The following is a 26487-nucleotide window of genomic DNA, read 5'->3' on the forward strand; positions in this document are numbered from 1 at the left end:
TGAAGTCCATGAATCAGAACAGCAATCTAAACTTTACAGACACACAACAGTCCATTTTTATAGATGCAACGTGTCGATGTTCTCAATTCTTTCGGCAGATTTTAAATACGGAATTTTCGAAGTTAGCTTTCCCTTCCTACGGTTTCCATTTAAAACTGTGGCAGATAATCTGCAGAGTTTAAACTGGTTTTGTAATTTGGGATTCAATGCTGGCGCTTTGCTGCGAGTGCCTAGACTTTGGCATTTGACCTGCAGTCTACCGAGTGGAGTGCAGGGCTACTTTCGCTAACCCCCAATTTCACTCGCCGAGGGCGAAGTGCAGAACTGTGTCCCTGCTCCCGAGCTAGGCTGGATTCCAGCACACACAGGCAGTTATTTTCAGCCCGGTGAGATTTAAACCGCGCTCGACGTCTCTTGCATGAAGTTTCATAATCCTATTTTGGTGCACGTGGGGTGACTGCCTGTGTCGCAACGCACAAGCGGCGAAATCCTCTCGAGACTCGCATCTATCAAGCCTTGGGGTCAAGCGAAGCCAGCGACGACGGGCTGACCTCTGCGGCGCCCTACCTTTATTAGGCTTTCGGAACACATTAGGTTAAATGCCGCCTCAGCTGCGGCGCGCGGAGAGTTAAGGCGGGCCTCCCGGGCTCCGGCAGGGGGCGACCCCTACAAGGATAATAAAGGTCACGTGACGGGTCGCGCAGGGAGGGGCTGCTCCCCCCCCTCGCCTGCTTTCCTCTTCCTTCGCGCTGGGCGCTAACGTCACCCCACCCTCCAGATCTCCAGGGTGACGGGCCTATTTGGGCGCGCGTCAGAACAGCCCGTCTCTTGGCAACAGCTCTATGTCTCTCTCTCTCTCCCCCCTTTCTCATTCAGCCTCGCGCTTGGTCGCGCGTTGCTCTGGCGTCAAAGTGACGTCAATAGGTCCGTCTCCGTTTTCGGGGTGGGCGGGGGGAAGGGCTTCCCGCGTGTTCCTCTGGTCTCTGCGCACACAGAGCGCGCTGGCAGCGGCGGCAGCGCACGGCGGCGTCAGTGGAGCAGCAGCAAGCCTAGCTGGGAAGCGGGCGGGGACGTGGAGGCGTCGGCAGCAGCCATCCTGCCTAGCGCGAGGTACTCCTGGAACTTAGAGAGCGGCTGATGCTGCTGAAACCCGGGGCAGGCAGGGCAGGTTTTCTGGGGAGAAGTTCTGCCTGGAATGCTTGAGATCTTCGCCGCTCTCCTTCGGGACAGGCGCGCACATTCCTGGCTTCCCTTCGTCCTCGCTGGCCGGTCCCGTAGGACACTGTGGCTAACTGCCCTGGGGAAACCCGGCGTGCAACTCCTTGGGAGCCTGCGTGGCTTTCGGAGGTGGCGCGCCTCGGAGTCCTCGTTGCGAGCGATTCTTCACAAGCTGGGAGCGTTTCCTTCCCTAGAAATGCCCAAGCTACTAACCAGGAACTTTCCAGGGCAGTTTCCGCTAGTAGTTTCATGTTTGGAATGTCTAAATCGCGGAATATTTTGTGTTTGTAGATTAATTAGGGGAAAGTTTTTGTTCGTTTTAAAACTTTATACTGAGTGAGCACCAGTGAGAAAGGCAGTTTATAAATAGACGTTTTCTCGGTCCAAGATTTGGAAGTTCTTAGGGACCAACTTCTGAAGTTGGAGAGGTTTGGTAAAGACTTTGCAGAGCACAAATCTCAATAGAATTTTATTTGTTTTCTTGCAGGTGCAAAATTTCAGCCTTTGAATAGGAATGATTGCATAAATACTTCTAAATAGTGTTTGTCACCTACCCAAATCTAACCATGGTGATCATGTCAGATTATACAGTTGTCCCCACCTCAAACCAAACCCAGCAAAGGCCTCTTCGAGTTGGATTCTATGATATTGAGAGGACCTTGGGAAAAGGAAATTTTGCTGTAGTAAAACTGGCTCGGCACAGAGTGACCAAAACGCAGGTGGGTGTGATGTCACTGGCTTTGCTTGGTTTAGAGTAAAGAAATGAAAATATTGTTTTTTGTTTGCACAACTATGAAATAAGTACTTTATATTATGAGGGGCTAATTTGAACAGTATACTCAGAATAGCCAGCAGCACTGGTGAGATGCTTTCAGTGAAGTGAATTTCATTTCTTTGATAACTTTAGTAAAACAGACAGAGTTATTTGGGTACCTTAGCTGAATTTCCTGTAAGGCTGACAGTTTTGGACATAAGCAATGTATTACAGTTTAGGGAATATAAAATGGAATTTCTGAAATAGTTGTCAAATTAACCAGCATCCTGATTGGAAAACTGAAGTCCTAAGCACAGTTTACTTGGAAATGTCCAACTGAATTAATTACCGTTTACTCCTGTTGTATTTGTAAATAAGTCCTAGTTATTTCAATTATGCTTATATTCAAGCAAGGTTTAAGATCAGTGTTTGGGGTTTCTTTGTTCATAGTGTATATTGTTTTCTAACAGGAATTTCGTGCTGCTTGTATAATCTTCTCTTAAATCGCATTTTTACGGCCGTTTTTTGTATGTGTTGGTAGATTGTGCAGTAACATGAGAGTATATTTTACAAAGATTCTGGGTTTCTTCTCTTGAACCTATAGGTTGCAATAAAAATAATAGACAAAACACGGTTAGATCCAAGTAATTTGGAGAAAATCTATCGTGAGGTCCAGATAATGAAACTTTTGAATCATCCCCATATTATTAAACTGTATCAGGTAAGAAATAAGTTCTGACCACTATCTGCCTATTAGAATCATCTTTATGGTTTTTGCTGTTAATGATCTTATGATGCACATGGGTAGAGCAGGAGAGAATGATCATAGGTCATGGTGGATAGTGCCATCAAATTGCAGCCACTTACAGCAATCCCTGTAGGGTTTTCAAGGAAAGAGATATTCACAGTTGGTTTGTCATTGTCTTTCTCTGTTTTATGACCCTGGACTGTGGTGGGCTCCCATCCAAGTATTAACAAGGGTTGACCTTGCTTTAAAGATAGCTACAAATAATTTGAATGTGAGTGTAATTATCAAGTGTAGCAGGTGAATTTCCTCTTAAGATTATTTCTTATGTCTTTACACTGACTATATCTGTGAAAATGAGTTGCTGATTATAATGTAGAGTTTTTCACTGTGCTGGCTGGAAATAAGTCATATTAAAATAATTTGATCTTGCATCTGAATAAACAAGATTAGGATCAGAGCATTATTTGGATGTTGTCATTTAAATTTGAGTTTTAAAAACTTCAGAAAACACACATTAATATCCTGTGCTGAAAATGAGATTGCAGTTGTCTGTCAGTCAAGCAAACACTAAATTCCATATCTAATTAGTGTTCAGTGGAAGTTTTGTTTAATGATCTTAAATAGTATTGTGTGAGTTTAAGGTAAAAGTAATATGTTACAGCAGATTTAAAGTTTAATGTGTGTTATCAGTTACCATCATAATAAGATGTGTGTTTTGTCTTGGTTAGCTTTTTTTGGTTTTGTTTTGTTTAATTGATATGAAAACTAGAAGAGCCAGTGGAGACATTACCTTTAAAGATACATTCTCATTTGACAAATTTATAACAACACTTTTTCTGTCCAGTTGTCACCATTTGGTAGTTTGATAGTATAGGAGTCATAGTTCCTGTTAATATTACTTCCACAGAATAGTGTGGACTGAAATAGTATTTTGTAGATTTGAAAGTATGTCTCTTTCTTGATAAATGAGGCTATTTAACAAGAGGAAGATGAGTATTTTCTCTAGCTTTTTGTTCACGTTGCAACTTAATATTTTATATTCTTGTTGATTGATGTTTTATGTTTGATGCTCCCTTTTGGAGGAATCTGAGTAGTAGGAATTAGGTGAAATTCCAGTTTGGGTGTAGAGGGGCGTTGTTGACAATTTGAATGGCAATATCTAATTTTAATCCAACTGGAATCTTTCCCAGAACATTTAAAAATGCTTTATTTCCTCCTGTCATTTCATTTTTTAAACGTATGTTTCATTAAACATTTATATATGAGATGAGAACTCCCTTTTGTGCCTTTGAGATTCAGACTTCCATACAGAATGCTGAAAATCCCAGATTCTGGAGCAACACTTGAAATTCTTCTTCCTCCTCTTCCTCCTCCTCCTCCTCCTACACCTAAAGATCCCTTTGGGGACCTGTTTGTGCTAGATGCTTTTGTATTTATGATTTGAAGCTGAAAGGCAGGATGGGTACCCCTGTGGTGACAAAATAAGTGACCCCACTGAACTCTGTAGAAAAGTATTTTGCAAATGGTTATGCATTCAGAAGTAAATTAATGTTGGAGTCACAAATTAACACTCAGTTAATTGATGCATATTGAAAAATGCCCTTGTACAAGCAGAAAGTTAACATGGATTGACGGACTAGTTAGCATCTTTCAGAATAAATAAGCCTGTAAAATGTGTCTGGGTATCTTTTACTTGCTTCTTGTTGTGTGTTTCTGAATTCACCGGTCACCTGTCTTGTTAATAGTAAGATCATAAACCATGTTAACATTCCCTAAGTTGGTACTTAGAGATCATAAACCTGTTGTTAATTTATAGTAAAAATAAGAAATTAAATCAGCAAACAACTAAATGTTTCTACACATAGACCCAAAAGGATAGCCATACTGCACTGCTATTTTTAATGACAACTGTAATGGGAAATACAGTTATTCTGAGTAATTCTTGTTTACTGGATAAACTTGCATGGTGAAGGAGTAAATGACTTGCCGTGTTTTGATGCAGTACAGAAATGTACTTACATTCAAAACCACATGAAAATATTTTCGCTGTCTCTTCTCAGGTTATGGAGACAAAAGATATGCTTTACATTGTGACCGAATTCGCAAAAAATGGAGAAATGTTCGGTGAGTACTCATTATGGACAGCAAGCAGTTGACGTTCCCTCAGTGACATTCTTCTCACCATCTAAGTACTTAAATATTTGGATAAACAGCCTTTTTCAGAGGAACAGTCATGGCATATGTCTGTTACAGGCTGAAAGATGGGGCATTAGCTGAAGTTTCTGATACTGATACTTTAGAAGGATAAGAAAGCTGAAGATTTACATGATAATGCTTCCCTGTTTAAAGTCAGAGTAAATTATCACAATGTCAAAGCACTGAATACCACTCAGTGCAAGATAAAAGTCAAAGAAAATAAGTCTACCCTAGGCATTTCATTTTGGACCTTTTGTCGTTGTGTCTGGCAGATCACTTGACTTCTCATGGACACCTGAGTGAGAATGAAGCTCGAAAGAAGTTCTGGCAGATCCTTTCAGCGGTAGAATATTGCCACAGTCATCACATAGTACACAGAGACCTCAAGACAGAGAACCTGCTGTTAGATGCCAGCATGAACATCAAGCTTGCAGGTAAGCAGTGTTTGTGCTGCTGCTACAAAATATTGGTATTGTTTCACTTTCTGGGTGATGCCCTAGAAGAAAAACTCTTAGAAATGTTTTTGAAATCAGCTGATTGAAGGAGCTTAGGTTTATGGAGACATTTAGCAGAATAGACTTTTGTGGAAAGTAAGTGTATGATGACATGTTGCATCCCCTGCAGTGCCGTTCCTTGCTTTAATTATCAGCCCATTTCTAAAATGCACATAACCAATATTACATTCCAGATTTTCGTCTTCCCTTACAGACTTTGGGTTTGGAAATTTCTACAAATCTGGTGAGCCCCTCTCCACATGGTGTGGAAGCCCACCCTATGCAGCCCCGGAAATTTTTGAAGGGAAGGAATATGAAGGTCCTCATCTTGATATATGGGTAGGTTAAAATGTTTCAAAGGGATAGTACTTAAGAGGCTACACTGCCTGGATTTCAGCCATGTACTGATTGTACTTTTTATTGACAGAGCCTTGGTGTGGTGCTCTACGTTCTTGTCTGTGGTTCTTTGCCATTTGATGGACCTAATTTACCAACTCTAAGGCAAAGAGTCCTTGAGGGACGATTCCGCATTCCCTATTTCATGTCTCAAGGTGTGTTTTATTCATCTTTCTGATGATAGATATTTATAACATTTTTTTCCTGCTTATCTACCTGTTTTTTTGTTTTTTAATTGTATTTTCTTGGCATAGAACAAATGGTCAGTAACTTACAACTGTTAAGTAGTGTATCATGTATCTAGAATTCTTTTTTTAACTTCAAGTAAAAGATATTAAAAATTCTCCTAAGATGCATGTTCTTTTCCATGTAGAAAGGCACAACAGTGTAGGGAAAAAATACATCTCGCTGTAGAAGATATTTACTTTATTTTTTTAGAGAAAGGGTTGTTAAACAAAGCTAGACTGTATTTAAAACATTTTAAGATTTCCTTCTGAGTTGTTAAAACGAGAGTCTGCTATCAAGGATAGAAACACTAAGGTCAATTTTTTTGCTGCTTTTGCTCTGGAAGAGAAGGGTATTTTGTCACTGTTCTGGTAACAGCAGAAAAGAGTTAAGAGTCCAGTAGCACCCTAAAGACTTAACAAAATTTGTGATAGGGTATACTACTGGACTCTTACACTTTTCTACTTTACAGACAGACTAGCACGGCTACTCATCTGGTTCTCTTTTGGTAACAGAAGCTCAAAAACAAGGCTAAACTATTTTGGTTATTATGGTGCGTTTGTAAAATCGTTGTTTTTCTTTATGGGGCTGAGATAATTTGTTGAAAATATCTCTTGACTCTGTATCAAGTGTGTCTTTTGTATTTGTTCTTGAAACAAACACTAGACTGTGAAACACTCATTCGACGGATGCTGGTTGTGGACCCTACAAAACGAATCACAATAGCCCAAATAAAGCAGCACAAATGGATGCAGGCAGATCCTTCGCTTCAGCAGCAGCAGTGTTTATCATTCTCCATGCAAAACTACAACTCCAACCTGGGTGACTACAACGAACAAGTCCTTGGGATTATGCACAGTCTTGGCATTGATAGACAGAGAACAGTTGAGGTGAGTCCTTTACTGGTTATGCAGGAGAAGGAACACTTGTCCCTTATACAAGCTTAGTGACTCTGTTTTCTAGGAAAGAACATTTTTTATGCTTAAATTTCAAATAAAGAAAAAAGTCCACTTTTTTTTACTACCAAATCAAGCAGTCAACTATAACAGCATGTGAGGTGATATTATTTTAGTTCTAAACACTCCAGTGCTGTTTGTTACAAATCCTCACAGTCTTTAAGCAGCCCAGAACACACCACCTTGCTATATCACACTGGACATTCCTCTGTTCTTAATCCTTCCATATTAATCCCCTTCTTATGCTATCATCTTAAATGTGTTATAGAGAAGTTTCCCTACTAATTTTCAGTGGAGCTTACTTTCAAGAAAATGTTTCTGGGTTTAAAAGCTTTAATCAAGAGAAGTTAAAAAAAGGATTGCTAACTGTATGCTATAATTGTATCTCTTTGTTCTCTTTGCTCCAGTCCCTACAAAATAGCAGCTACAACCATTTTGCTGCAATTTATTACCTTCTCTTGGAGCGCCTCAAAGAGTACAGAAGCAATCAGTTGTCAAATCGTTCAGTAAATGGCCGTCAGCAAAGGCCACGGAGCTCAGACTTCAGCAACATTGAGGTAAAACTATGTTACCATTTATAAGGGCATGCTATTTTTCATCTTCATTTTGCATTTTCTTGTTTTTATGCAGTTCTGTTGCTAGCAGAATGGCTTATAGTTTTATGACTTTCAGTCTGCTGGCTAGAAAGCATTTTGTTTTCAGCAGGATGCAAGATACAGGGAGAATGTGTGTGTGTGTGTGTGTAATCCTTTGTGTCCTGTTTCAATATTGGAAGGGAACTTGGTATACTGCAAAACTGAAACCCCAAATTCTGCTGTAAAAAAATCTGTTTCTTCAGCCACAGCTCATTTAAGCTCTGTCCCATCTTCTGTCTCCATGAGCTACAATCCCATCCCTTTGTATTGCTTTCCTGAAACATAAACATTTCTGTGTGCCTTTGTAATCAGTCCTTGTATGTTCTGTTCTGTGCAGCATTTCAAACTACATATTTGTTTCTGTCTGAACAGTAGTTGGCAATAACTCTTTTAAATCTCTTCTGCCTTTAGTTGCCTCAGGACAGTTTTGCCAGTGAGACATTGAGATCATCTCTGCTTTACCAGCATCCCCAGAATCTGATTCAGTCGCCATTGCAGGCAGAAATGGATTGTGACATAAGCAGCCCATTACAGGTTGGTGCAATCATCCCAATTTTACATTTGATTAGGGAAAGTTGAGGGCTGGTCATTGTAGGACAACAGTGTCCAGAGTAATTTAAATATCTGCCTCTTCTCAATGTTGCAGTTTGCATAAGCTTTCTTGGAGATATATCTCAGATGCACAAAATATGTGGGCAAAGAAGCTAGATAATGAGGGGATTTTTCTGAAAGAGGGTGAGGAAGAAATGAACAAGTGCACTCCATTACTTCCTGTATCTTTGACCTTTCAGCCTATGTTCTTTCCTGTGGATCCGAACTTCAACAGTCTCTTTAGGAATCGCTCAATCTCTCCAAACAGCCTTCTGGAAACTACCATCAGTGAGGAAGTCAGGCAGGACAAGGAACTGGAGGAGGAAATTAAAGCCATTAACCCAGTGCGCCTCCCCATCAACACAAACCGAAGGCACACATTGGCTGAAGTCACAACTCATTTTTATCAGAGCTCTCCACCATGTAAGTGCTGCAAGAAGGAAAAGCTGTGGGATATCGATAGAGAGTTAGAAAAGCATTTTATCTTTAGATTTTAGAACAGCAGCATCAGTGTGGTGGGATCCTATGCAGAATTACTCACAGTGGGATCCTATGCAGAATTACTCCTTTCCAAGTCTATTGATTCCAGTTAATTTAGACTAGTAACTTTGCATGGGATCACACTATTAGGATCTTGTGCCTTTCTATGTATCTGTTTTGTGTACTTATTGTTCAAACTCTTGGCTTTGAAAACTGCCATACAGACCTCTGGCTTCCATGGGCCTTTGTAGATTATTATTTTCAACGTGCATCAAATACATAACAGTCTCCAGCAACTTTCCCCCAGATAGTTTGTTTGTTGAAGAGAAAATTGCACATCAGATCTAGTATTATGTCACTAGCAGAATGTGACGCTTCCCTTTTTCCCCCAGTGCATGCAGTGTGGTTGTGTGTGCTATGTGAAGATGATAGCATGAGCATCAAGATTCTTATTGGATAGTGTCTGTAACAGAACATTCAAAACAATGTCATCTTTTCCCCGCCTGTTCCATCTTGTGAATTTTCTTAAAAGTTTTATTATTTAAGTAGAAACTTGCAGTGCCATTGCAGTGAGAGTAACAGTTTTCTAAGTTCATTGAAGGTTTAGAAAGGTGTAACTCTGTTTAGGATTGCACTGGAAATGTTCCATGCTTTCCAGCTGAAGGATAGATCATGCACATGGTCCTACAGCAGTAAACAGTAGCTAGGTTCCCACCTTCTCTGTCTGCAGCAATATCCCACAATGTTGTTGTTTTCCTCCTTGGAACTTGTGTAATTTCCTGTCTATAAGGAGGGATTACATTTAAAAAGTTCAGTTAACAGACTTGTGTCCCTGGCTGCCAGGCTCTTCTTTCAGTCCCTTATATGCTAGGTAGGCAGCAGAGAAGATATTCTAGCTAGACACCAGTACCAGTTTCAAGAATAAGTACAACCTCATTCATATTGGTGAAAGGCCCTTATATTTTTCCCTTTCCTGTAGAGAGTAAGTTTGTGTTTGGTTTTTGAAAGTCTGACGGAATAGGTATGTCAACTATTCCATACGTCTTTCATGTAATGACTAAAATCATCATAATTGTTGCTGTTGAACTTGCTAGAGTAGTGATCCTTCCTTGCATTTATCACTTGATTTAGCAATAAAATTGTCCCGTAGGTCTTTTTAATTATGCCACTGCCATAATTTGCTGCCTGTATCAAACCCTGTGAGTTTCAGATGGTTTGTTTGGCATTGGCTGTTAGTGTTGTTGTTTTGCTATTGTATGAAGTTTTTGGATACTGGCAGATATTCTGTTGGTGGAGATACTAGTATTGAGCAGTTTTGACAGCTTCCTGTGTGTTTTCATAAATGTTCTCTTCTTTTATATCAACTTCTTGTAGGTATAGTGATTTCTTCATCTACAAGCCCCACAGAAGGAAGAAGTTCTGACAGCTGCCTCACTTCATCATCAAATAATAGCTCTGTGACTCTGAGCAATTGTTTAGAAGATCAAATGATGCTTGGTCACCCAGGCACAACTAGAGTCACATCATCATTTCTGACTTCTCAGTCAGACACACCAGTATTGCAAGCTCAGGACTGCATGGGTGGTGCTTCTCTGCTGCCTGTCAGCTTCCAGGAAGGAAGGAGAGCATCTGATACCTCATTAACTCAGGGTAATTCTTTTGTTGCTCTGTTAGCAGAATAGTGGTGGGTGGGTATGTATACAAATATGCAAACACACATGCATAAAATACAGACTCTCAGGAGCCTTATAACTTTATTGTTGATATTCTTTTACATCAACCCTAATATGCATTATGCTTGCATCTCATGGAAGAATCCCCAACTAAGTGTAAATTAGGACTGGGAAATGGGAAATATGATGCATAGGAGATGAAATGGAATTATGCAGTGAGGTGTCTGGTCAGGATTGCAAATTGGCTTTGCTTTAGGGGAAAGGGGTATAATAGAAAATCAGAAGCAAGACATTTTGTGTCCATGGAAAATATTAACAGAGAATAAGTGGATGTACAATTTTCTCCCATTTTCTTCACTCCATAGGCTTGAAGGCATTTAGACAGCAGCTGCGGAAGAATGCTAGAGCCAAGGGTTTTCTGGGCCTGAATAAAATCAAAGGGCTTGCTCGCCAAGTGTGCCAGTCATCATCTGCTCGAATAGCCCGGAACAGCATGAGCCCTTTCCAGCATTCTCAGCCAAATGCCTGCATTTACAGTAGTGGGGGAAATGCTGGCAGTGGCAGCTGCAGAGAGAGCAGGAACATGCTTGAAGAGGTGCTTCAGCAGCAGAGGTGAGAACATAGTGCCAGATATAAGACATGCTCACAGTGTAGCAATGGCATTGTCACAATAGGGGACAGTATTGTTTTTGACTTCATATTGAATGTAGAATGTTTTATGTATAGTTTTAGGGTAAGAGGCTCACTATATTGTGATACGGGCTGAGAATTATGGCAGCCAAACTACAACCTATTTCCAAATTTGTTTTAATGATTCTTGCACTTTGGGTTGTACATGTGCGTTGGCCTAATCCACGCATCTGCACACCTATATTTTGTAACGTGTAGATCATGCAGATAGAGCCCATGTGTGTTTGCACTACACACATGCAAACATTAAGTGGAACTTTGCAGCAGTAGGTGAGGTGAAATAAGGTGAGGTTAGTGAACCACAGAGAATGGACTCGACTGGCAGCATTCCCCGTGCAAACACATGTACAGTTTGAATGTTTGCACAAAGTTAGGTCACAGCCCACCAGAGAGTGGGGAGATTTGTTGTTGTTCAGTCGCACAGTCAAGTCCGACTCTGAGACCCCATGGACAAAGTCCAGGTGGGGAGATACAAGCTTCTAATAGCTAGCAATCACTACATGACATGAGGGCTTGAGGGTATACTCTGTGAGAAGCATAGAGACCTATAAAATAATTAATTTCTTCATTCTTCTATTCAGAATGCTTCAGTTACAACATCACCAGACAGCCTGTCACCAGACTTCTCAGGTGTCTCAATCACACACCATCATCTTGTCTGACACAAAAGGCAGTAAATTATCCAATTCCCTCCTCTTATCAGAACTGCAAAGTGGAAACTCATCAGAGTTGGCCTTTGGCAACACCCAGCTTCTCCATCCCCATCTTTTTAGCATTGGTGTCTCTCCGGTGTCTTCAGCTGCTCATCTTCTAGACACTCATCTGCACATCAGCAACAACACATCCCCCATTGCCTCCATGTTTTCTCAACAGAATAACTTTGCTGTGCAATCTCCAGCCTACGATGCCATCAGTTTGCAGCATGGGGACTGTGAAATGGAGGATCTTACTTCGGCCCAGATGGGGAAATTTGTCTTGGTCAAATGAGAAGTGTTTGTGTTCTTTGAATTAATGCATCTCCTTTGGGACAGAATTCCACTCTTACTAAGGTCTGAGGAAGGGTGATTGACTGTATTTCACAATGGTGAATAACTCTCTGAAGCAATAACATGTTTGAAGTATGTGAAGAGGCCATTTGGCTTAGTAAAGCTCCTCACTTTATAGAACTGATTAAAAAAGCAATATATATGTATGTTTTTTGGCTTCAACAATCCTTGCACTGAACAAATATAATGAGAAACAGAAAGAGAAATCTTTTAAAGAAAATAACAGGGAATAGGGGTTGGGAGGTGGGGCCAGAAAGAACACTTTTCCGGTACTGTATTAAAGTTAGGCCAATACAGCTCTGCCATTATGCAAGACTTCAAAGATTGTCAATGGTTGTGGCATAGCAGGAAATGGTTTTTTCAAAGAAGGGACCAGAGCCACCCTATTCACAAGATTTATTTTATGAATTTGTGAAGATGCTTACCTCTTTAAAAAACAAAACACAAAGTGCAGAAGTGGCAAGTAACATTATGCAGAGATAGATGAACAATAGTGAAAGTATTTTGATGCTTGTTTTAAAGAAAACTATACCTCTTCTGCTTATTCCCCCCCCCCCCCAAAAATGTGTACCTTAAGAAAAAACTGTGAACTTTTTGCTTAGTATCTCAGATGTAACAGCTAGAAATAGTTTGTAGTTGTCATTAGCAATTAATTTACTTTCTTGGGGTGGCTGTTTCCTGTTATCAGGCTACAGATTACTTTCATGTTGCCTTTATTCTGAAATGATAGGAATATTTTATGTATTGTCATGGAGTTACTCATTGCAGCAGTGATGGGAAGACTTTTAAAAGAATGTTATTTTTTTTTTAACTTCCCATTCCCCCCCAAGCCCTAACATTGTTTTGAGGTTGCCTATAGGTTTTTTCAGTGCTGTATACATTTATTGCGGCTGCTAATAAGTTTTTTAAAAATGCATTTCATTATCAGGGTCCAAACTGAACCAACTCATTGGGGAAAGTGCAATATTCAGAGCTTTTGACAACGATACTGACAGTTGAAACGAAGAGAATAGCACAAAGTGATACTCTACAAATATAGTCTTTTTTATGAACAAGCTGGTTAAATTGAGTCAGATAGCACAAGTTCAGGGTTTTGTTGTTTTGCATACAAATAGATACTTTTTTTAATAGGCATTTTTTATGTGTGGTGTGTGTGTGCATGTGCGCATGTGTATAGGAATTGGAAGGCACTATACACGACTTAGGGTTTGAAATAAGCTTCAATAGTTTCCTGGCATTGGCTCCTTCTGACCAGAGAATGGCTTCCATTGGTGATAATGAAAGCCCAGCCTGGACATCATAAGGATGAGGGAGACCACAGTGTGACCTCCTTTGACCTTGCAACAGTTAGCTAGTGGCAAAGGAGAAGGGAGGTCAGATTTCTATAGCAGGTGTGCAAGTAGTGAGTCAGCTTGGCCCAAAAATACAATTCTGGTTAGGGGTGTGCATTTGGCTAAAGCAGAGCCAAAACTAATTAAAAAACACTATTGATATTTTCCAGATAGATGGATATAGATTTTACTACACAAAATGGCCAACCTCCCCCCCCCCCCCCAAACACTGGGAATTTTGGGGACTTTTTTTTAAGTTTGACTAACTTCAAAGGTTTGTGAGCCTTTTAAATGCCTTAAGATTTCATTTGTGGAGTAGTGGCTTGGAGAAGGCATTTAAAGGGACCGCAATCTCCTTTAAACCCTTTGCCTTCCTCCTTTGAAACCAATGGAGGATTGGGACATCTTTGGGGGCCCATAGAATTGCAATCCCTGATCCAGTATTTTTGAAACTTCGAGGGAGGGGTTGAGGAGAAGCACCAGCAGCTGTGCTGCAGATTTGGTGCCTCTGCTTCAAAAAACAGTCCCAAGCTCCAAATATTCCTGGATAAATTATCCATTACATCCTGTGGGGGACCCCTTAATCTGAATACCATACTGGTACTGGAATTTGGGAATATCAGAAAATACTGATATTTTTTGCATTCGGTATCCCTGAATGTGAAAAATACTGTTGTTTTTAATACACCCCTAATTGTGATTCTTTGAAGCCAGCTTCATTCTGTCTAATACATTAAGGACCCATTTCTTTAAATGTAACACAGGGATGCCTTCAAGTTATTACTGCTTCTTGCAACCTGCAGTGTTATATATGTGTTAAAAGGGTATTTTTAAGCAAATAAGCCAAAGACTGTCTGTCTGTGGGTAGATTGGGGTGGGGAGGGGGGGAATAGGTGATAATGTAATGTGGCTCTGTCTGTGGCTCTTCAGCCTGTATGTGCAGGATCAATATTGATGCATCTTCAGCTTGATGCTGCTGCTATGTGGTCTGGGATCTTCAAGGTGAAAGGAAATTATCTTATTCCCTCTGACTGTTGCCTTTTGAGCAGAGAACGCACCAGAGGTTCCTGGCTTGGTCTGTGGTTAGTAGTAGTGACAAAAATGAGTGAGGCAAGATTGTTATGAAGCAGCAATGTTGCCTTCATTTTCATAAAGTAGCACACATACTTTTAACAACTCTTTCCTTTCCACTTTTCTGTCTGATCCCTCCACCAGTATCATAGATCAAGTGGCCACAAAAACAGTGTCTGTTTCTTGTTCTGAGCAATGAAAAAGCACTTTATTTTCAGAGAACCTTTCCCCCTCTGTTTCTGAGTGATTTTAGAAAAAATGCTTTGAAACTATTCCAAAATACAAAAAGGTCATTTTCAGCATTTCAGGGTTTCTGTGTTGCTCTTTTTGGGGGGAGGGGGGCAGGGGTAGAGTTCTTTGACAGTGCTGTTCTGCAGATTGCAGTGCAATAGATTATTTAAAGATGCTATGCGATTGGTTTAATGAAGATGTATAGTTTTTATTTTTTACCATGACTGAAGATCATTTTATTATGTTAAATGACAATATGTATACCAAATTACTAGTTGTGTTTTATTTAATATTTAAATAAAAATGTTTTAAAATAACGCATGGTTTGTATTTTACATTTTAAAAACCGTTTCTGTATATACATGTACAAGTTAGGCTCTCAATGTGTGATTTTCTTTAAATCTTCCCCCTTCAGAAAGTGGAAAGGAGCAGGCAAGCCAATCTCACCCCGCCCTTCCCTCAGGTGTTTAGCAGTAGAAGCTTAAAATGTTCTTGAGAGTAAGCCCCATTATTCTCAGCAGGATTCTCAGAAAACCTGCTTTTTGGAATGCAGTGCAGTGCATGAAAGGCTGTAAATCCTACCAGTTTTATTAACATCTGCTTATGTGTGGCTGGTGTTGAGAATGAACAAATGGGAAGGCTATCACTTTCTGCTTATGAGTGTCTCCAGAATGTGTCTCTGCTTTTGGGTTTGTAGTGCTGCTCTCTAGATAGTCTAATTCAAGAAGGCAATTCCATAGTACAGAAAACATGCATTTGTAGGGGCCATTGATGGGAAACCTTAGCAATAGTGACTCACTGTGTTATCTTCCTGTCTCATGTCTTTATGCTCCTTTTCTGCATTTGCTTTAATATAAATATTATTTCTTACTCTCACACAAAGATGAAAAACTCTCTGAAGAATGAGATTCAAGAGTACTTACCGATATTCTGAATTAAAAATAAATTTTGCAAACAACTTGTATAACTATTCAAATTGAAGCTGCTGGCTTGTGTGTTGAGGCTGTGTATTTCCCCTTCTTTCTTCACCCTCCATTGTGGCCACCCACCATTTTGCTTATTGTGAATGGTGGGCAGATAGACCAGAGCTGTTTTTTCAAACTAGATTTGGGGGCAGGGATGGATCCAAAAGATGTCATTTGAATAGAAACCCCCCCAACAATATGCACACAGTTTAACTTCTTGAAGGTGAAGATGCTATTTATGCTTTGCATAATCAAAACAAAAAGAGATGTCAATAGGTGCAGGTGAACATTACAGCAGAAAATGAAACTCCCATCTTTTTTCAGTAAACTTGATCCCTTGGGCTTACAAAAGGTTATTGTAAAGTGGAGGTCAGTGTACTGTGAGCCGCCCTGACATGCCTGTGAGCCGCCCTGAGCCTGCCTTTGGCGGGGGAGGGCGGGATATAAGAATAAATTTATTATTATTATTACTGGTGGTCATGAAAATATGTGCTATGATAGGAGTAATAAACTGGGGAAGGGGGCAGAGAAGAGGTGTAGGTGGGCTGTGTTTTGGTTATTCTTGTTTGGTTCATTGATTGGGGTCCTGGGCAATGTTCCCTCTAAGCTGCAGAGTCTTGTGAGCAAAAATTCTACTTTGTGAGCTACTGGCATTAAAGTTGTGAGCTACTGCATAGATTAGTTTGCTCTGGGCACATCCTTCCTGAGCTAAGACAAAAACGTGTGAGTTGGAGGCTAAACATCTGTGAGCTGGTTCACGCTAACTCAGCTTAGCGGGAACACTGGTCCTGGGGCTGAGTCTGGCCAAGAGCAGAGTCAGGGAAGATCTAGGGCAGAACCTGGTGGGTCAGGGGAGAACTGTTTTCAGTGACACTTTATGTAGGTACAAGTTTGACCACTATTTAACATCCTAATCTCTGATTATTAATCTCTTGGCAAAAGGTGTGTCATATATATCAGTGGTCCGCAACGTTTTTGGCACCAGGGACTGGTTTTGTGGAAGACAATTTTTCCACAGATGGGGGAGGGGGGGATGATTTTGGGATGCTACAATTGTGCACTTTATTTCTATTAGTTTGGTGTGGTGGTTAAGTGTGTGGACTCTTATCTGGGACAACCGGGTTTGATTCCCCACTCCTCTGCTTGCAGCTGCTGAGCCTTAAGTCATAGCTCTGGTAGGGAGTTGTCCTTGAAAACGCAGCTTCTGGGAGAGTTCTCTAAGCCCCACCCACCTCACAGGGTGTCTGTTGTTGGAGGGGAGAGAAGGTAAAGGAGATTGTGAGTCGCTCTGACTCTGAGATTCAGAGTGGAGGGCAGGATTTATTATTACTACTACTACATTGTAATATATAATGAAATAATTATACAACTCACAGCCCAGTTGCTAATAGGCCATGGACCGGGGGTTGAAGACCCCTGATGTACATGATCCCATACTCATTTTATATACAGAATAATAATATTCCTGACAGAGAGGTTCCTTAATTAAACATGCTTCCTTGGGAGGTGGTGGCCTCTTGCTCTTTGGATGTTTTTAAACAGAGGCTAGATGGCCATTTGGCAGCAATGCTGATTCTGTGAATTTAGGCAGATCATGAGAATGGCAGGGGAAGTAGTGAATTTCCTGCATTGTGCAGGGGTTTGGACTAGATGACTCTGGAGGTCCCTTCCAACTATGATTCTAGTAAAATTTTATAATCAGTTTTCCTTTTATTCACATCTGTGTAAACTAATCCTTCATCATTACTTTACTTTTTTTAAAAAAAAAAGTTTCAGTATTTAGTCCTAAAGAAACTATTTGGAAAGTAAAGAACTCTTGCACGACTCCATGCAGTAGCCATCCATGCTTTCAGGATCTGATTGTTCCACTACCAAAATTGGCCTATTCATATGTTTTAAAGAAATTGCCACGGTCTGCTGCTAGTTTGAAGACTGTAGGCTGCAAAATGATTTTGCACTGGGGGCGGAGCCAGGAACAAGGGTGTGACAAGCATAATTGAACTCCAAGGGAGTTCTGGCCATCACATTTAAAGGGACAGCACAACTTTTTAAATGTCTTCCTTCCATAGGAAATAATGAAGGATAGGGGCACCTTCTTTTGGGGCTCATAGAATTGGACCCCCAGGTCCAATCATTTTGAAACTTGGGGGGTACTTTGGGGAGAGGCACTAGATACTATATTGAAAATTTGGTGCCTCTACCTCAAAAAACAGCTCCCCCAGAGCCCCTGACACCTCCAGAACAATTCCCCATTATACCCTATGAGAATCAATCACATAGGGAATAATGATGTTTCCCTCTCTCCCCCCCCCCCCTTGTTGGCGAGTCTGAAGCAGCAAATCGGCCTCTCTACTCACCAGTTGCTGCCAGCTTCTTCACAGAAACACAGACACACCATCCTAAATTGAAGCCTTTCAAGTCAAGCCTCCGGAGGTGCAAAGGCACATGGTCCTTTGCGGGCGGGGCTCCCTCTCCCCCCCCCCCGCCAGCCAGGTGATTGGGGGTGGGAAGCAGCCTGGGAAAACTGAAGAAAGGCTGCTGCGATCAGGGCTGGGTGGGAAGGGAAGGGCAAGGAGAAGCTGCTGGAATTGGGGCTGGGTGGGAAGGCCGCCATCCCCCCCCTGCTTTCCAGATTTTTGGCGAGCGGGGGGAGAAGGCTCCAAATCGGGGGTCCCCCCGGGTAGGCGGGGGATTTGGGAAGCCTATACTGTACTCAGATCTAGCTATTCTGCAGACTAACATGGCTGCCCTCTGAAATGATCTAAATGGTTGCTAATTTAAATGATTTTATACTGTTTTGATCATTTATTGTGTTTCCCTTTGTGTGCCACCTTTTGCAGACCTCTGGAGAAGAGGCTTATACATTTTCTAAATAAATGTCAAAGTGAAAGTTAATAATGCAGTTCCCAAATGAATCAATTAAAAAAAGCCTTTGGAGTGCATTCTCTCAATATTTGTAACAGAAAAGCATTTCAATACTTCTCATTGGCTACTACTCAGTTTTGTCCGAGACTCAGGACTCTACAGAAAACACTGTAGGACTCCATATCTAGATTGGGAAGGTTCTTATTTATATTTTAATTTCTCTGTTTCTACTCCATGTGACATGGAGTGACCTATACAATAAATTTTAGTTCTGCTAATGTGATTTTAAGACAGTTAATAGTATACAGAAGAGAATGAAAAGATTTTGTGGTTATATATCAGAATTACTGCTCCCATTATACATGTGTGTGCATCCAAGATTAAGGCTGAAGCCTAATGAACCAATCCAGATGATTAGCAAAGGGATGATGCCAAACTAAACCAAACTAAAACAAACACACAAAAATCACTTTGGCATCTTTCTGAAGTGTACTAGCTTTGCAAATCCAGATTCTAGTTTCCACCCAAAATATACTCTGCATACCTAGATCTGCAGAGGCAAATGCTGTCACCATCATTTGTGGAACCATGTAAGTAGGGCAGCTTCATCTTCTTCCTTGGACTCCCACGGGCATCTTGTCAGCAGATAAATCCAGTAAACAGTTGCACTCTTGGAATTCAGGGTGAATTATGATAACTATGTTTTGTGTCATTGCTAGAAATAGGGTGGCCAGCATGGCAGAAATCACCCTTTTTGTGATGGGATGGGATATTGAGAGAGGTTTCTGTCTCTAATAAAGGAACATAACAGATTGGCAGATGGGTGTCAGCCAGAAATGAGTACTTGTCTTTTCCTTTCAGCAATTGTCAATGAGAAATGTTGGCAGGCTTTATTGGTGTCATTTGTTTTGAGCATGAATTTGAACAAGCTCTTCAGAAAGCTATAGATTTCTCACATGCTCATTGCATAAACAGAAGTAAATTGCTTGTGTATTCATACTTTTGACAAAAATAATTCCTTTGGCTGCATACCATTAGGAAATGAGGACTTACTTACACACTGGCTTAACTCTTCTGGGGCCTGAACACATGCTGTGCATGTTGTGACTTGCTTTTTGATCTGAGCCTTTTAAGTGTTCTGGTTTTGTACATATTTACTAAGGAAAGCATGGGAGAATTGATTGGCTGGTGTCTGATTACCTTCTTTGTGGTCCCTTCCCCCAGGCCATTTGATTGGAGACTGCATCCACAGAGCGACAATTTCTGCGTGTTCTTTCTGTTGCTGTTCATAGTGTCAATGGAGCATCTGCAACCTTTGTGCCATCCCTTTTGCAGCAACCATTCCACCCTACCACCACCACCAATGGGCTTTAAAAAAAATCAATAATTGACATATCATTATAGTGTGAAATTAGTAATTGATATATTTTTATAGTTGCACATTATAGTTGTATGTTAATTGTTGACTGTGGGGCTCAGGGGCCTCCCTGCCCCTACCTTCAGCAGCTAGGGTTGCCAACCTGCAGATGGTAGTTGGAGATCTTCCAGTAACTGATCTCCAGGCGTCAGAGATGAGTTCACCGGAAGAAAATGGCTGCTTTGGAGAGTGGACTCTGTGGCATTTTACCATACTGAGGTCTTTCCCATTACTAAAGCCTGCCCTACTCAGGCTCTACATGCCAAAACTCCAGGTATTTCTAAACCCTAAGCTGGAACTCTACTTATCCATCATCCCCTTTTCTTCCTTGCTTGAGCTTGCGAAGCCTCAGAAATAGGGTTGCCAAGTCTAAATCAGAAAATACCTGGGGACTTTGGGGGTGGAGCCAGGAGACTTTCCCTAAAATAAATAATTAAAAATACAGCAGTGCAGTTCCCCTGAATACAGTCTTCATTTTCTCATTCTCCCTCACTTCCACTTCCACTCTCTCTCTTTCACACACAGGCTCACACAGCAGCCAAAATAAACACAGCTTGGAAACACATGCTTTGTAGTCTTACTGGGGCACGTTACTGACCATGGGAATTGTTGACTGCTCGATACTCATCCAGTTAATCAGAGGTTACCATTTTAGTGTGCAAACAGCTTAAAGGATTGGAAAGCAAAGGGAGCTTCCTTTCCCTTCCAACAGGCTCCTTGTTCTGCAGGCTCGCCCTGCCCCATTCAGCCTGACTCTTAAAGGTGCACACACACCTTTCTAGAAGCAGCTGTTCCCAGTGTCTTAAGCCTTCAGAGGTTTGAAGGCACATGGAGGCTGTTGGGGGTGGGAAGTCACCTGCAAAAGCAGGAGAACCCCCACTGGGACCTGGAGATTGGCAAGCCTACTCAGAAAATTGAAGGGAGTCTGCAGCACCAAGTTTCTCCACCTCTCTACTGGGCCTCTCTTACACAGTCTGGAAAGAAAACCCAGCTACCTCCTCCCTGGATTGCTTCTAAACACCTTACATCAAAGGAATCTTGGGCTCTTCCTGAACCTCCCCCCCCCCATTGACCTGCGTAAACTGTTCACAGCTGTTGGCAGTGACTGAAGTGGGGTCTTTTGGCCCACTGATATTACTGCTGCTGCAGCATTCCTCCGCCTTGCTGTGGTCTTGGCTGCCTTGGCAGCTGGTGGGTGTGGTTGAGTTGGGATCTTAAAGATCCCAAACTGGGTTGCTGCTGTCCTGGTGGGCTTCCCTCTGACTGGCACTGTAGGTTCCCAAGTGAGCATCTTGTGACACTTGGGTAAGTCCAGGGGTGGATCTGGCAATGGGGGCATGAAAAAAACCCTCAGGTATTGTGGAAGTGGGGAATGGCAGCTGTGGGAGGTTGGACAAGGAAAATGGCACTGTTGTGGGCAGGATCTGCAAAAAAAAAAATGGGCACCTTTCCATTCCTGGTGGTGGTGGAAAGTGTCATCAAATCATAGCTGACTCATGGTGACCCTGTAAGGTTTTCAAGATGAGAGACATTCAGAGGTGGTTTGCACTGCTTGCTTCTACATTATGATCCTGGTATTCCTTGGATGTCTCCCATCCAAATAGTAGCCAGGGCTGATGCTGCTTAGCTTTTGAGATCTGATGGGATGGGACTATCCAGGTCAGGGCTATTCCTACAGTGTGCAAAGTTGCTTTGACAGTAATTCTCCAAAAGATTGTACCAAATCAGGTTTGGGAAAACCTTAAACGAAGTAGGGAAGGGGGTGAAAACACAGAAAGTAGAGGATTCAGAGATGTGACCTTGTGTAGATAGCCCCCCCAATCCCCGCCCCCCGTCAAAACTAGAGCAAAACCTCCATGTATAAGTCACCAGACACCTCCAAGCTCTTCCCCCCTTCCTCTGGAGCTTGAAAATTTGCTCAGTTATTCAGGTGATCTCTCTCTGTATTTTTGTACTGCAGAGCACAGTAAGTTTTTAAACAGGGATGAGACAGCAGGAGCAATGGCAAATAAATATTTTATTAATAAACTAAATAGGGTATTAATAACATAAATAAAAAGAGAATCTAACTATCTATGCAAATATGGACTTGGGAATATGCATTTACTGAGCTAAAATATTTGAAAATATTAATTCAGATTTGAACTGTCCATATCAATTTTATATTAAATGTATACATGTCTCTGGCACACATGTAAGTTGAGGATTTTTTTCTCCCTGGTGTCCCCCACTATTGCTAGTGGTGCATACACTTAGGGCCATCGGTGTACATAAACAGACTGCTGTACAGCTATGCATTTACGGACTGAAAATCCTAAAGACAAACAGGTGCTCCACAAATGGCTCCCATGCAATCATCTTGCAAGACTGTAGTAGAGTTCTTGTCATTGAATGGCAAACCCCAACCAAAGCACCAGCAAACATGGTCAGCTCTAGACAGAACAATCCTAAGAAAGGTCTGCATTTGTTGCTGTGTGGTAGGAGCACATTAGCTGGTAGTAATTACACCTTGGAAATTGGGCGTTTTTGTCTTTTCCCTCTTGCCAAGAGAATATCTTGCTATGCACACATGTCTGAATCAGCCCAGATTCTGGACTTCTAAAGGCTAAATGAAGAGTTCCCTCTGTTAGTGATTTCTGTTTGAAATTCTATTTCTTTATCTCAAACAGTGTGATGGATCACTGGATCAAATAATCATTGAGAGGCATTTAACATGAAAAAGCAAAAACATATTTATTTCTACAGGGAAAGGGTACTGGGAGGTGAAAATAACAAATACTATAGAACTACATCCTCACACTAGAAGATCATGTGCTTAATGGAAGACCACTTCCTCCTTTTTCTTGACCTCTCGGCTTGAACAAAGGAAGTCACCTGACAAACTGACCAAACAGACAAAACAGGTTTCCCCGTTTCCAGACCTTGATTGACAGCAATCAGAATCTTCTTCCCAGGTCATGCAGACAATAGGGAATCAGGCACAGTGTTAACCCTATAATGACTGGAACTTTAGAACATTGCAAAGGACATATGGAACAGATATATATTTCCAACACCCTCTGCACACCTGGGCTTCCTATGCTAATTTTCAAGGGCATATCTGAGGAGAGAACTGATGGGTGTTTTACTTTCCTGTGCCTGCAGTTTCTTCCCTACAGATTTATTCCCCTTCCCCAGGCCACTTTTAACCTGCATTTTTCTTTAGCCAGGCTGCAATTGGAAATAATTCCCAGTGGGATGGGAATTCTGTGGGAAGCATGAGTGGGTAAGGAATGGTTAAGTAACTCCATTTCCGCAGCTGAGAATTCTCAGCCTCCCTACAATGGCTTCCTACCCTGCATTAGCATTACCACAGCAAATATGGATTTGAGACATGCCTATTTGTCACTGTATTGTGTTACTGCATATACTGAATTCCCACCAGTTCTATCTTCTTTCTGTCTTACCTGCACTTACATTCTGTGAGAGAGAAAGGCTACAAGCACTAGTCCAGAAATCTGGCTGTGGTTGTGTGGTAGTATTTATGATGACTGTGGTGAGTTTGTTAAAGAAAGAAAGACGTGGGTTGCCATGTTGGTCTGAAGCAGAAGAACTAAGTTGGAGTCCAGTGGCAACTTTAAGACCAACTAAGTGTTATTATCTGAAGAAGTGTGCATGCACAGGAAAGCTTATACCGTGAATAAAACTTCATTGGTCTTAAAGTTGCCACTGGACTCCAACAGTATTCTGTATGTGATCAGACATTGATCTGATGGTGCTTTTGCAGAGTGTCTGCTTCTTTCCTTACCCAAGGTGATAGCAGGTAACAGCATTTAATGAAGTATTTGTTTTAGAAACTAAACAAGAGATGCACATTAGTCTTTAAGGGCAAAACCGCTGCATCATAAAAATGGGAGGTTTTTCTTCAGTTCTTGGATTGCATGCAATAACTTCCCCCTGTGGCCATGTCCTCCTCTATTGTCTGATTCCCTCTCTGCTTTTTGCTATACCCTCTTGCAGCACCATAGCTCTCAAGGGGCTGGGGGGGGGAGATGCCTCCTTGAATTTTTTACAGGCCCCCTCACAATAATAATAATAATAATAAATTTTATTTCTATCCCGCCCTCCCCACCTTAGCGGGCTCAGGGCGGCTAACAGCATATTACAAAACATACAGTGATATTATAAAAACATTTAAATCCAACAATATAAAACATCAACAATGAAACTACTAACATTAAAAACCAGTTCAATGATATAATTATTCTGCGGTGTGAATCTTCAGACCGCATTGGCGGCTCCTTAATTCTTGATCTTCCTAACAGTCCGGATGTGCCAGTTTAAAAAGGACGGTCTTGCAGGCCCTGCGGAACTGCTCAAGGTTCCGCAGGGCCCGCACCTCCTCGGGGAGTCGGTTCCACAGAGTAGGAGCCGCACTCGAGAATGCCCGTACTCTGGTGCTCTGATGTTTAATCTCCTTCGGCCCGGGGATGGTCATCAGATTTTTCCCGACTGACCTCAGTGCTCTCTGGGGTTCGTATGGGGAAAGACGGTCCCTCAGGTAGGTGGGTCCTCGGCCATATAAGGCTTTAAAGGTAACGACCAACACTTTGTACTGGACTCGGTATATAATCGGCAGCCAGTGCAGTTCACGTAGCCCCGGCTGTATATGCTCCCGTTTTGGAAGTCCCAACAACAGCCTGGCCGCCGCGTTCTGCACACAGCCTTTTCAGTAACTTTCCTTTCAGTGTGTGTTTTCAATTCCGAGTAATGGCAGGCGTTGTTTTAACTGTGGTGATTCCCAATTCCAGCTGCAAATCATGTCTCCCTGAAATTAGTATTTGTTCACACCTTCAAAGCCATAAAAGTAACTATTTGCCAGATCAATCGCTTCTTTTGTTCTCAGGTCTCTGTCAGTGGGAGAGTAAGATACAGGAGACTGTGAGCCGTTCTGAGTCTCTAAGATTCCTTATTTATATATTTTCTGTAACACATCTGTTTCTCTGGATTCTGTTATCATCCTTTGTATTTGTCATTTGTGAACTATATCAAGGTATTGACATATTGGTTTGGTATATGTTAAAGATTATTTCAAAATTTAAAAAAAAACTTTGTTGGTCTTAAAAGTTGCCAGGGCATAGTGATGTTCTGTTTCTGCCTGTGTGATTGTCCTGGGGGCACTTGGTTTCTGAGCAACAGGCACGAGAACTGCTCTTTGAAGAAGGACCCAGCACATGTTCCCTAGAAGGAGAGAATCCCTTGCATGTGGGGTTTTATTATATATCAGGGATGGTCAACATAAGAGCCACATCCAATAAACGTCATCTGTTTGAGAGCCACAAGACATGAATGTCAGATATTTAAGAGCTGCAGGGAGCAAGGGAGAGAAGGGAGGGAGGAAGGCAAATAGATTGGGGAGGGAGGGGTGGAAAGAAAGCAACTTTAAATGCACTCTCCAAGCGGCAAGCTTTGTTGACTTGGGGAAGTGTTTTAAAGAGAGAAATGCCTTCTCCAAGTTGGCCACTGTGGGCTTTAAGAGCCACACAGTATGTGTGAAAGAGCCATATGTGGTTCCCAAGCCACAGTTTGGCCACCCCTGTGATATATGGTGGTCCAGACCTTACTTTGGAGTTGACTACTACTGTAATAAATTATAACAAATCTGAAATATTATTGTGCAATAAACCACTTTTATTTATAACAAAAATAATAACAACCCTGAAACATTTTATGCAATAAACCACTTGTATTTATTATTTATTGGTTATTTATAAGTATAAGCATGGTGTGACAGCTCCACATAGTCATATAATAGCAGGCCCCACTTGAGCCCCCTGAGCAAAAAGTTGCTAGCTACGGGACTGCCCTATTGTAAGTTTGCATTTCAGTTGCCCGGTAAACCGAGTTACCTTCTCTCAGCTCTGAGGATGCCGAGGCAGAGGCTACTGTCGCTGCCTGCCCTCCTTACGCCCCTCCCTTGCACTGAGCTATGCTACTAACTAGCTGTGCCTTCCGCCCACCCACCCAAGAACTTACTGTTCAGGCTCATGGTGGTGGAAAACAAGGCAGCACATGGAGTCCCCAGCTCTTCGTGGCTGGACTAAGAGCTACTGGGAGCAGGGGGTGGGACTGGCTGCCCACCTACCCACACAACTTTTGGAATCTACCCACCCATGTACCCAACTCTGCTCAAAGTACTTCAGGGAAGAGCTTGCTGGTGCAGCTATCTGCTTCATGTGCTGAGGCAATCGGGGGGAGGGGTTCCGAGGGAGAGGAGGGAGCCAAGGCTTGGGCAGGGGGTCCATAAAATCCACAAGGAGGCTAGGCTATGTGGGCCCCATAGATCAGAAGGGCTAGGAAGGCCAAAGAGGGAGAATAAGCAGTGAGCCAGGGACTAGGAGGGTGCCAGTCAAGGGCACTGGGACCAGGATGATATCAAATAGTAACAGCACCAAGGGATGAGAACGAGCAACAGACTATGGCATCTAAGGGCAAAACCAAGATCCCCCAATATAAATGTGAAGGA

The 26487-nt window shown here is 41.8% G+C and overlaps 1 protein-coding gene across 2 annotated transcripts; it reads left to right on the forward strand.

Moving 5' to 3' along the window:
- The first annotated feature begins 916 nt into the window (after positions 1-916).
- On the forward strand, positions 917-13226 carry SIK1 (salt inducible kinase 1). 2 transcript variants are annotated; one of them, XM_060234193.1, is made up of 14 exons: positions 917-1110; positions 1706-1937; positions 2577-2693; positions 4781-4844; positions 5189-5350; positions 5625-5749; positions 5838-5961; positions 6698-6921; positions 7395-7544; positions 8034-8156; positions 8414-8636; positions 10068-10343; positions 10732-10978; positions 11638-13226. In XM_060234193.1, the coding sequence occupies exons 2-14, from the start codon at positions 1785-1787 to the stop codon at positions 12041-12043; spliced, it is 2394 nt and encodes a 797-aa protein (XP_060090176.1). In that variant the 5' UTR covers positions 917-1110; positions 1706-1784; the 3' UTR covers positions 12044-13226. The 2 variants fall into 2 exon arrangements, with proteins under 2 accessions (XP_060090176.1, XP_060090177.1); XM_060234194.1 differs by lacking the exon at positions 2577-2693 and having other exon boundaries at positions 1016-1110.
- Positions 13227-26487: the final 13261 nt, after the last annotated feature.

Source organism: Heteronotia binoei, chromosome 3, assembly GCF_032191835.1.
Source record: "Heteronotia binoei isolate CCM8104 ecotype False Entrance Well chromosome 3, APGP_CSIRO_Hbin_v1, whole genome shotgun sequence".
Lineage (NCBI taxonomy): Eukaryota > Metazoa > Chordata > Lepidosauria > Squamata > Gekkonidae > Heteronotia > Heteronotia binoei.

Excerpts from the sequence above, each read along its gene's own strand:
- SIK1 (XM_060234193.1), top strand. The coding sequence starts at position 1,785 with ATGGTGATCATGTCAGATTATACAGTTGTCCCCACCTCAAACCAAACC. Across the intron at positions 7,545-8,033 it reads CAGACTTCAGCAACATTGAG|TTGCCTCAGGACAGTTTTGC; the intron begins GTAAAACTATGT and ends TTCTGCCTTTAG. Across the intron at positions 10,344-10,731 it reads TGATACCTCATTAACTCAGG|GCTTGAAGGCATTTAGACAG; the intron begins GTAATTCTTTTG and ends TTCACTCCATAG.